General features: G+C 35.4%; 1 protein-coding gene across 2 annotated transcripts in view; it reads left to right on the forward strand.

Annotated features, from left to right (window-relative positions):
- The window catches only part of SMC1B (structural maintenance of chromosomes 1B), an 81,292-nt gene that overhangs the window by 40,498 nt on the left and 28,055 nt on the right, over window positions 1-12,739 (forward strand). For both annotated transcript variants that reach the window (XM_040234552.1, XM_040234553.1), the window contains exons 13-15: window positions 7,318-7,455; window positions 7,755-7,871; window positions 9,688-9,794. In XM_040234552.1, coding sequence (XP_040090486.1) covers window positions 7,318-7,455; window positions 7,755-7,871; window positions 9,688-9,794 — 362 coding nt within the window. The remainder of the gene's footprint in view (window positions 1-7,317; window positions 7,456-7,754; window positions 7,872-9,687; window positions 9,795-12,739) is intronic.

The raw sequence follows: 12,739 nt of genomic DNA on the forward strand, positions 1-12,739 counted from the left end.
AAAGAGTTGGACATGACTGAGCAACTAACAGACACAAGGAGATACAGTGTAATGTTGACCCTCTCTGTAACGCCACTCACAAGAATATTTTCACAAAAAAGGAAATATGTGTTTCTAAACTATAGAATGCAGTAGATGGATTGAAGGATAGGATCGCCATTGTTGAGATCCACATTAATAACCTGGAAGACAAGTGAAATAGTATCTCAGTGTCGGGGGGAAAATTGCAAAGATAAGAAAATAATGAGAAAATAGAAACTTAGGTAGACTCAAGAGTCTTGGTATGAGAATAATAAAATTTTCAGAAATTGGAAAAGGAGCACAGAGAAGTAATTTTTTAAAAAAGAAAATGTCTCTTAAACTGAGGATCCACCTTAACTTACCAATTGAAAGGACACGCACAGTTGCATGTGGGATTAATGAGAAAAGGCACACATTAACACAGATGTAGTTCCCTAAGTCCTAGGGTATAGAGGCAGTGCTAAAATATGTCACCCCCTTCAGAGAGATTCCTTATACATTAAAAAAAAAAAATCAACCTTGTGTTATAAAACTAACTGAGACTAGAGTAAGAGCTGTAGGCAATCGAGAGAAAAGCACTACATCCCAAGATATTTACATTTCAGGAACCTGCAGATAAGCAGATGCAAAAGTGACGTCATCCACATGCTCCACGTGAAAACACACCAGAGAAAGTGCTCTCAGCAGCAGATGTGTTAGAACAGACCTAGTTGTAACAAATGAGCCGTGCTAATCTAACTCAGCAAATCCTGGGAAATAGAGATGGAGAGAGAAATGAATATGTCCCACAGATCTTACCTGTGAGGAGATGAAGAATATTCTGAAGATTGTATCTTGGTGGGTGGAGGAAGTTGGGTGGGACTAGAATGTTTAAAAGTACACTCAATTAACATGGGAACAAATAGCAAAAATAACACAAGAAAAGAATAAAGGATAAAAAGTAAGATGGGGGAAATAAAATTTTTGCTAATCAGTCATTACAGTAAACATGAGTAGATTTAAGTTTCCCATTAAAAGACCAAGATCGGACTTCCCTGGTGGTCTAGTGGCTAAGAATCTGCCTGCTAATGCAGGGGACACGGATGTGATCCCTGGTCCAGGAATTCCGATCCCACTTGCTGTGCACCACCCACTCAGCCAGTGCACCACCACTACTGAGCCCATGTGCTGGAACTGCTAAAGCTCTTGTGGCCTAGAGCCTGTGCTCTGCAGCAAGAGAAGGCACTGCAGTGAGAAGCCTGCGCCCCACAGCTAGGGAAAGCCTGCACACAGCAGCAAAGACCCAGTGTAGCCAAAAATAAATACATAAATAAAAATTTATATGTTAACAAACAAAAGACCAAGATCATCGTAGCTTAAAAGGCAAAACTCAGCTAAATGTCATTGTAAGAAACGGTCTTAAAATTGAATGTTGAAAATTACGGATGAGCACCTAGCAAATGCAGACAGAACAGGAGTGACAGTATCAGACAAGGTGAACCTTAGGGTTAAGCATCCTCAACTATATAGCAAGCTTTCAGTGAGCATTGAATAAACTGAATAAAGAAAGATATTTAGTTCAGTTCAGTCGCTCAGTCGTGTCCGACTCTTTGCGACCCCATGAGAAGGATATTATGTATTAAAAAGTAAGATCTCCATTTTAAACCTCTTTTCAGCACATACTACCTAAATATTTAAAACAAAGCTAGTTAACAGAAATGAAATTATAATGAAGCATTTCACTGTATGTATGTCTTTCAAAATTGGACACATCTAAGTAGACAAAAACAATAACTTAGAGGAATTGGTAATGCAATCAGTAAGCTTAAATCCAGATTCTATTTCTAACACTAGCAATGTGGCTTTAATGCTTTAATTTTCTCATCAATAATAATGGGTATAGTAATAGTACTATTTCATAGCATTGTTAAGAGGATTAAATAGGTTAATATAAACTTTACAAAACACATGCTCAATAAATTTGAGATATTGTTTAAATTAGCTGTGAAACACTAAAAACTGATCATATGCTTGTCCACAATGGAAACCTCAGTAGTTTTTTTTAGAGATTTTTATAGATCATTTTGGTTATAATTTAATGAAATAGAAATAGTGACCAAAATTTTTTTTGTCTACATAGAAATTAAAAAATGTACCTCTCAATAGTTTGGGGATCAAACAAGTAATCAAGAGGAAAATTACAAAATGTCTCAAAAATGGTGAACACAAAATCTTTGAGATACAGTAAAGCTATATCAAGAGGAAAATACATTATTAAAAAAGAAAAATGAAATATAAGGGAATTTATTACTTTAAGAAATTGGAACCACAAAATAAACAAAGAAAACAATAACTAAAATTTTTAAAGCTACAGTTAAATAGAAAACTCCAGATAGAAAAGGGTAAATCAATCTAAAAACTGGTTGTTTTGAAAGACTAGTAAAATAAATAAACCCTGCAACTCTAATGAAGGGAAGAAAAGTTAGAAATAATCATATGCAGATTAGGAATGAGAAAATTAGAATAATTTTTAGAGAATCTTATAAGCAAATAATTAGAGTTAAAAAATTGAAAATCTGTATGGATGATGTTCAAAAAAATATAAATTGCCAAGATTGATCAGGAAAAAGTGGAATATTTGAAAAATTAGACAGTGGCAGGGAGTGGAGTAGTTGGCTGGCCAATACCTTGCCACAACCTTTTCCTTCCTTGCTTGCATCTATTATAGAATCATAAAACTAAATTTGATTTCTGAAGTTTTCTTGTAGCTGGTGGTGGCCGTGTGACAATTTTGGCAATATAAATGGGAATATTCGTATTGTCCTTTGCATTTTTCCCTTCCTGAGTGGAATGCAGTCAAGAGGACTGGAGGTGCAGCAGCAGTTTTCTGCCAAGAGAGCAAGCTTGAGTGTAAAAGCCATTGTATTAAGAAGCCAACATTGTTTGATAAAATCCCAATATAGGCTTCCCTGTGGTAAAGAATCTGCCTGCAGTGTGGGAGCCACAGGTTTGATCCCTGCGTCTGGAAAATCCCCTAGAGAAGGAAATGGCACCTCACTCCAGTATTCTTGCCTGGGAAATCTGATGGACAGAGGAGCCTGGCGGGATTACAGTCCATGAGGTTACAGGAGTCTGACATAACTCAGCAATTAAACCACCACCCACCATACCCCAATACAAAATAAAAAGTGTAAAAAAAAGAAAGCTGAAAGTTAGATGCCGTTGTTGAGGAACTGCATCATTGTAGACTGCTTTTGTGTGAGAAAAATAAAGCCACGTTTTTTTAAGCCACTGTTAGTTGAATGATCTCCCATTGAAAACAGACTCCAGGAATGCAGAATAATGAGGCAGCTATGGAAAAGAGTGTGGCAACTCACAAGAAATTAAAAATAGAATTATCAAATGATCCAGCAATTCTCCATCTGAGTATATATACCCTAAGGAATTGAAAGCAGGGTCTGTATAATACTAGTTAATAGTATTAGATAATAACAGTATTATTCCTAACATAGTAGCATGTTCATAACATCATTATTCACAATAGCCAAAAAGTAGAAGCAGCCCAAATGTTCACTAGATGAACAGATGAACAGAATATGGTCTGTACATATAATGGAATATTATTCAGCCTTTAAAAGGGAAGAAACTTAACACATGCTACAAAAATGGGTGAATTTTCAAGATGTTATGCTACATGAAATAGAACGTGCAAGTGAAAATCATTCAGTCGTGTCCAACTCTTTGTGACTCCGTGGACTGTATAGTCCATGAAATTCTCCAGGCCAAAATACTGGAGTGGGTAGCCTTTCCCTTTTCCAGGGGATCCTCCCAACCCAGGGATTGAACCCAGGGCTCCTGCATTGCGGGTGGATTCTTTACTAGCTGAGCCACAAGGGAAGCCCAAGAATACTGGAGTGGGTAGCCTGTCCCTTCTCCAGTAGATCTTCCTGACCCAGGAATCAAACTGGGTTCTCTTGCATTGCAGGCAAATTCTTTACCAGCTGAGCTACCAGGGAAGCACATGAAATAAGTAAATTACAAAAAGACAAATACTGTATGATACTACTAGTATGAGGTCCCTAGAACAGTCAAATTCATAGAGGCAGAAAAGTAGAGGACAGTTGCCAGGGCCTGGAGAGTAGAATGGAAGCTCGTTTCTTGGGTATAGGTTCAGTTTTATAAGATAAAAAGAGTTCTGGAATTGAACCATGTTTATTATCATATGTGAAACATATTGCCAGTCTAGGTTCGATGCATGAGACAGGGTGCTCAGGGCTGGTGCACTGGGATGATCCAGAGGGATGGGATGGGGAGGGAGGTGGGAGGGGGCTTCAGGATGGGGAACACATGTATACCCATGGCTGATTCATGTCAGTGTATGGCAAAAACCACTACAATATTGTAAAGTAATTAGCCTCCAATAAAAATAAATAAATTTTTTAAAGTTCTGGAAGTTGGTTGCACAACAATGTGAATGTACTTAAAAACTGTTGAGCTGCACTTTAAAAATGACAAAGATGATTAATTGTATATATATTTTGCCACAATTAAAAAAGATTAGGATCAGATGGGTTTACAGCTGAGTTCTAATATAATTCTCATGTAAGCCATTCTATATCATAGAAAAAGATGGAAACGTCTCAGTTTATTTAATATAGGTAGTATAACTTTAATATCAAATATTATAAAGATAACCACAAAAATAAAACCAAAGACCGACTTCCTTTGTGAGCATAATGTGTAATTTCTAAATTAAATATCACTACTGAGTATTTAGCAGTGTAGTGATAGAAAAATACATCTGTTGAATAGAATTTGTTCTAAGAATACATGGGTGTTTCAGTGTTGCCATCAGTCAATATAATCCATTACATTTACAGATTAAAGGCAGGGGAAAAGTCATGTGATCCCAGTTAGATTTTATAAAGGTCAGCAGCTGGTCCTAATTAAGTAAAAGAGTAGTTTGTGGAAATTACTTTAAAAAAATAAATATCTCTTGCCCAAAACAACAGAAATAATTGATTAAATGCTGAAACATAAAAATTATTTTAGTTAAAATCAGGAAGTAAACAGATATCTGCTATCACTGTTATTATTTAACATAGTCTTGGAAGTGATATTAATTAGGCACAAAATGAAATAATTTATATACATTTTTGAGAAGGAGAAAAACCTTTTTCTGATAAGATTGTAGTTTTAAAACTACTAGATTTAATAAGGTAATGAGAGGGCTACATAAACAAAACTCTGTAGTTTTTCTCTATACTGTAAAAGAGCATCTAAAATTGGGAAAATATTCTACTCACAATAGAAATAAATGTAAGTCTAAAGACACATAACTATTAGAAAACTAAATCTTATTGAGGGACAAGATAACACCAAAGAAAAGACATACTATATTCTTGGGTTAGAAGTTCTCCAGTTAATATAATTTGAATGCAAGTTCAAGTAAGTTATTAGCAAGGATTTTTTATTTGACAAAATGATTCTCTAATTCTTAGAAATGAATTTCCCGAGACTAGTAAAAAAAAAAATGTAACAAAAGAGAGTGTGGTAGAACTTCTGTTGGAAGTTCTAATGGACAGGTTAATTGAGAAAGAAGAGGAACTTCAGAAATGGGCCCAGTTATATTTGACAATTTAACATACAACTGGGATGATATTCTGGGCTTCCCTGGTGGCTTAGACAGTAAAGAATCCACCTACAATGCGGGAGACCTCAGTTCCATCCCTGGGTCGGGACGATCCCCTGGAGGAGGGCATGGCACCCCACTCCAGTACTCTTGCCTGGAGAATCCCATGGACAGAGGAGCCTGGTGGGCTGCAGTCCACGGGGTCGCAGAGTCTGACACAACTGAGTGACAGAACACAGCACAAAATGATAACTTCAGTTTGGCGAGAAAAGGAGAGAGAGATGGTGTTGGGTGTCCCTGGTGGCTCAGCTAGTGAAGAATCCGCCTGCAGTGCGGGAGGCCTGGGTTTGATCCCTAGGTTGGGAAGATCCCCTGGAGAAGGGAAAGGCTACCCACTCCAGGATTCTGGCCTGGAGAATTCCATGGGGTCACAAAGAGTCAGAAACAAGTGAGCGACTTTCACTTTCATTGGCACATCTAGGGAAAGTTAATTTTGTGCTCCATATTATGACATATAAAAATAAGGATAGATTGAAAGCTTAAAAGTAGTATTTTAAATGAGGATAACAGCCATTGTATAAAATTTTTTAAAGTTTTAAATGAAGACTGTTGGTTCTATGCTATCAAACAGTTCTATAAATTGATTTGAAAAAGCCACGATAGAAACGTCTAGGCAAAGGAGGGGTTTAGGCAGTTCATAGAGGAAATCCATATGGCTAATAAACATGAAAAAATGCTCAGTATAGAATATAGTACTCAGGATTACTTCATGGATATCAATAAGAGTTGGGAAATATATATATGCTAATAGACTTATAAAGAAACACATACTCACTCATACATCATTTATAGAAATATGAATGGTTAAAGCTTTGGAAAAGCAGTTAGTACCAGCTAGTATAATAAGAACATCAACACCTTTGACCCATTGATCTCACACTGAGGAATCTATTGCATAGAAATAAAAACAGCAGTATTTAAGGGTACGCACCAAAGTGTGTCACTGCAGCGCTGCTTGTGATGGCAAAAACCTGGACACAAAATGAATGCGCATCATTAAGAATGAAATAATTTTGTTACAGTCACAATGGAATAATATACAACCATTAAAAGAATTAATTTAGAGCTTTATCAGTTGACTTTTGTGAGTAACTGAATGAGTAAAGCAGGAGGTAGAAAAGTATGTCTAATGTGATTCTAAAATTGCAAAACAGACTGACAAAAACATATAGGTGAGTATGTATACACATGTTTTCATGTACAAACTTGAAGTAAAAAATATAGAACATATATGAGGGAGTTTATTTGGTTGAGCATTAGGATAGGTGAAGAGAGAAGGAAATGGATGAGGCAAGCCAAGAAGGCACTAAAGAAAGGCAACAAAGATCGCAAGGTCTCATTTACACCATTTATGTGCCTTGGGTAGAACAGGCACTTCCCATTCTTCATTTTCTTGCCTGTTTCCTGTGAGGACATAAGTGAGTTTTCTGAGGAGGCTGTATGGCATCTTGATTACTCCAGATGACTTATGCACTTAGTTGCCCAATCTTTTATCAGAAGAAAGGAAGGTAGAGTTGTGGATATAGTTACATGTAAAAAGCAGTGATTTATGATCTATGAAAGTACTGTGAAAAGTGAGAGTGTTGTCTATTATAAAGTGTTATTATATCTCCCTTTCTTTTTAGGATTTAATGAAGATAGTGCGCAAGGAAGCAGATTTGAAACAAATACAGGCTCTAATACAAGGAACTACTACACGACTCAAATATGCACAAAGTGAACTAGAAATCATTAAGAAGAAGCACCTTGCTGCTTTTTACCGGGTAATATAGATTTACATAAAATTTGATGGAAATTGGGACCAAGGCATAGAATTTCAGGAATTACATTTATAAAGCACCATGTAATTTTTATACTTTCCCTTGTGATTGAGGTATATTATAGTCCTTTAAGTTACTTTCTTTAAATGACTTTATTTTAATGTTGTTATTCAGTTGTACCTGAATTTACCTTATCTCACAGAGTCTCTTTTTTTTCTGAAAGATACCTATCATGTTTTTGGCTTTACTGTATAAAGCTAAAATAGCCATGTTAAAAAGACATTTTTCTTTTTTATAATCAGGAACAATCTCAGCTACAAAGTGAGCTACTAAATATTGAATCTCAGTGTGCCATGTTGAGTGAAGGAATCAAAGAACGACAACAAAGAATTAAAGAATTTCAACGAAAGATAGATAAGGTTATGAGTAATACATTTATTACTAAATGGCATGTGGCTTGGTTCTAGACCAGATACCAAATTTAAGGCTTCTTCAATATGTGCTAAAGCAAAGTTTGATAAATGCTAAGTTTTATTGGTTTGCCAAATTAATTTCCTTATGTTGTATTAATTTCCTTGTATCCCTTGTATTTTTTGAGACCCACTATTGCTCATCTCAAGGGACGATGACTACTAGTACATGGTTATTCTCTTCAGCTGTCCAACCTCTCCTTGTCCATTGTAAAATTTGCAGTCATTTTCTTTCTTCCATTGCCTAAGAAGGAAAAAACTTTGTCCCTTGTCTCATCTTTAAGGTTGTGTATTCACTCAGTAATTTTGTCTTGAACATTTATTATATGCCAGGCATAGCTGCTTGGCTCTGGGGTACCAAAGATATGATCATCTAACCTCTGCTTATAAAGTAACAGGAACTTTCTGGCTTAATTCATTCCACTGTTGCTTATCTTTAACCTTTAAAACATTGTTTGTCACACCATCACTCAGTAACTTTCACCCATTGCCTCTAGTTCTGCCTTTTACCACATGAAACTACCCTTATGTTGCCCCTTAATTATCCTTTTCCAGGTTAAATATCCCTAATTACTTATTTATTTATATTTACTATGGATTTAAGACCAGTTCTGGTAACCAGCCTTTGGATACTCTGTTGTCAATGCCTAGAATAAAAAATAATGTGAAAATACTGTCTGACCAGTATAGAGTACCCTGGAACTCTGCACACAGAAACATAATTTTACATGACCTGGATTATCTCGTTATACAAATTATAGATTACTTGCAGTAGTCATATCACTTTCATATTTAATTTATGTTCAACTGAAGTGTGAAACTTTCTTACATGTCCTGTTGCTAAAACAGGTCTCTCTTATCCTATAATTGTCCATAAATGCCAGGCTTTAAAAATCTTTGTGACCCCATGGACTGTAGCCTGCCAGGCTCCTCTGTCCATGGAATTACTTCTCCAGACCAGAATACTGAAGTGGGTAGCCATTCCCTTCTCCACGGGATCTTCCCAACCCAGGGACTGAACCCAGGTCTCCTGCATTGCAGGCAGATTCTTTGCCTTCTGAGCCACCAGGGAAACTCTTAAAACATTAATGTTAAATGTTACTTTGTTGGATTTGGCTTATTCTAGTTTTTCCAAATTTTCTGAATGTTAATTCTATGCTTTAGTCCTCTTGGTTTTATATTATTTAAGAATCTATGAAACGAATCTCCAGTCCAGGTTTGATGCATGATACAGGATGCTTGGGGCTGGTGCACTAGGATGACCCAGAGGGATGGTATAGGGAGGGAGGTGGGATGGGGGTTCAGGATGAGGAACACGTGCACACCCGTGGCGGATTCATGTTGATGTATGGCAAAACCAATACAATATTGTAGAGTAATTAGCCTCCAATTAAAATAAATTTATATTAAAAAAAAAGAATCTATAGTATTACTCATAAAGAATATTTTCTGTATTTATATAGAATGTTATATTTTAGTATGGCTAAAGTAAACATTCTAATTTTGTATTAAACACTTCATAAAGCCAAAGCACTTAAAAGGCCACCGTGAACTTTCTTATTTTGTTTTTAGAATAAGAACTTTGAAAATAGGTAAGTGTAGTTAATTAAAGAGAAAGCACCAAATTTACAGAGTAGTGATTCTTGTCGGGAATAGTCTGCCCTAACCCAGAAAGTCTTGGTGGGAAAAACATAGATTTAAGGATTGTCTATATATTTTTGTAAAATTGATTATTAAACCATTTGGTTTTAAAATAATTTAAAAGGTTGAAGATGATATTTTTCAACACTTCTGTGAAGAAATTGGTGTAGAAAATATTCGTGAATTTGAGAACAAGCATATTAAACAGCAACAGGAAGCTGATCAAAAAAGGTATTTTTATTAAAAGATGTTGGTAAGCAATTATTTATATGTAAATGTAACTATTATTTCATAATTTAAAGGAATTATGCCTGAGGTAGCCTTTATTTCAGTTCATCAAGAAATAGCTAATAAATATTGCTGTTTTTATAAAGAGGTCTAATTCTTTTATTCCACAATTTTTAAAGAGAAAAAGCACAAATATACACAGTAAGAGAATGGGGAAATAATTACACACACCGTGGTTATTAAAATGTACTTAGTTCTCTGTAAATATCCATATATGTAGATAAAGTTGTATAACCTTTCTATAAACAAACAGCCTCAGGCCACTTGCCAGAAAAGAGAATATTCCCTTCTGTTTCTAGCTTGCTGAAATTTCTTTTATGAGTGAGTGTTGAATTTTGTCAAATACTTTTTCTGCTGACTGTTGGGATAATAATACTGTTGGAGTTTGGGGGGAGGTGGCTTATTAATATACTAAATTACAGTGATTGATTTTTAGAATATTAAACCAACTTAGCATATCTAAGATGAACCCCACTGGGTCATGTTGTATTATTCCTTTCAAATATTTTTGGATTGACTCATTAAAATTTTGGTGTGGATGTTTATATCTATATTCATGAGAGTATTAGTCTATAGTTTATTTTTCTTGCAAATATTCTTTTTTACATTTTTGTATCAGGTAATGCCAGACTCATAAAATGAGTCAGGAATTATTCTCTCCTCTGTTTTTCATGGAGTTTTTGTAGGATTTTATATTTTTTTTCCTAAAAGTTTGGTAAATTTTGCAAGTGAAGCCACTGGTGCTACCCACTTTTCTTTATGGGAATATTCTTAAATTACAAATTCAGTTTCCTTATTAGATATAAGGCCATTCAGGACATTTTTTTTTCTTGAGTGAACTTTGGTAGCTTGTGTATTGAAAATAACATTTGTATATTTCATCTGAGTTATTAAATTTATTAATATAAAGTTATTAACATTTCCCCTTTCATCCTTTTCAGTTTTGTAGGATCTGTACTGATGGCCCTTTCATTCCTGATATTGCTAATTTGTCTTCTTTTCTTCTTGATGTCTAGCTAGAGTTGTATCAGTTTTATGGTCCTCTGTAAGACCAGCTCTTGGCTTCATGATTTTTCGCTATGGTTTATCTGTTTCTGTGTAGTTGACTTCTGTTCTTAACTTCTTTATTTCCTTGCTGCTACTTATTTTGGGTTTAATTTACTTCTCTTTTTTCTTACTTTTTAAGATAGAAGCTTGCATTATGTATTTTATGCTTTTCTTCATTTATAATATAAGCATTTTAGCTGTTTATTTTCCTTTAAGCACTGCTTAAGCTCTATCCTACTGTTGCTGGTATGTTTTATTTCATTTTCATTCCATTTAAAATATTTGTTAATATTCTTTGTGGTTTTGTTCTGTGATCCATGGGGTGTTTAGAAGTATTGTTTAATTTAACAGAAGTTGTTGTGATGGGGGGAGGATTTAGATATGTTTCTGTTACTGATTTTTATTGTGATAAATATATTTTGCATTATTTAAATCCTTTTAAGTTGATTGATGCTTATTTGATAGCATGGCATGTATTATATCTTAATAAATATTCTGTGTGCTCTTGAAATGAATATGCATTGTTCTGTTGGGTAGAGTATTTTCTGAGCAGCCTTTAAGTCAAGTTGATTGGTGTCTTTTGTGCACTTACTAACTCTTTGTCTAATTGGTCTAGTGTTCCCTAAGAGAGAAGTTTTAAAATTTCCAAGTACTTTTGGATCTGTCATTCTCTTCAGTTTTCTCAGTTTATGTTTCATGATGTTTAAAGTTCTGTGATTAGGTACATTCATGTTTGGGATCATTATGTCTTTTTGAGGAATTAGTCCCTGCTCCAGAAAGAATGAAGAAGCTGGGCCAAAGTGGAATCAACACTCAGCTGTGGATGTATCTGGTGGTAAAAGTAAAGGTCCAGTGTTCTAAAGAACAGTATTGTATAGGAACGTGGAGTATTAGATCGATGAATCAAGGTAAATTGGATGTGGTGAAGCAGGCGTTGGCAAGAGTGAACACTGACATTTTAGGAATCAGTGAACTAAAATGAACAATAAACGGTGAATTTAATTCAGATAACCATCTACTACTGTGGGCAAGAATCCCTTAGGAGAAATGGAGTAGCCCTCATAGTCAACAAAAGAGACCAAAATGCAGTACTTGGGGCAATCTCAAAAGCAACAGAATGATCTCGGTCATTTCCAAGGCAAACCATTCAACATTACAGTAATCCAAGTCTGTGCCTCAACCAGTAATGCCAAAGAACCTGAAGTTGACTGGTTCTATGAAGACCTACAAGACTTTGTAGAACTAACAACAGAAAAAGATGACCTTTTCATCATAGGGGGTTGGAATGCAAAAGTAGGAAGTCAAGAGATAGCTGGAGTAACAAGTAAGTTTGGGCTTGGAGTACAAAATGAAACAGGACAAAGGCTAATAGAGTTTTGTCAAGAGAACACACTGGTCATAGCAAACACCCTCTTCCAACAACACGAGATGGCTACACATGGACATCACCAGATGGTCAATACTGAAATCAGATTGATTATATTTTTTGCAACCAAAGGTAGAGAAGCTCTATACAGTTAGAAAAAACAATCTGGAGTTGACTTCAGCTCAGATCATGAGCTCTGATTGCAAAATTCAGGCTCAAATTGAGCAAGTAGGGAAAACCACTAGGCCATTCAGGTATGACCTAAATCAAATCCCTCATGATTGTATGGTGCAGGTGACAAATGGATTCAAGAGATTAGATCTGATAGAGTGCCTGAAGAACTATGGATGGAAATTCATAACACTGTATAGGGGGCAGTGTCCAAGACCATCCTAAAGAAAAAGAAATGCAAGAAGGCAAAGCAGTTGTCTCAGAAGCCTTTACCAATAGCCTAAAAAAGAAGAGAGGTGAAAGT

This window comes from Oryx dammah, unplaced genomic scaffold, assembly GCF_014754425.2.
Source record: "Oryx dammah isolate SB20612 unplaced genomic scaffold, SCBI_Odam_1.1 HiC_scaffold_29, whole genome shotgun sequence".
Taxonomy (NCBI): domain Eukaryota; kingdom Metazoa; phylum Chordata; class Mammalia; order Artiodactyla; family Bovidae; genus Oryx; species Oryx dammah.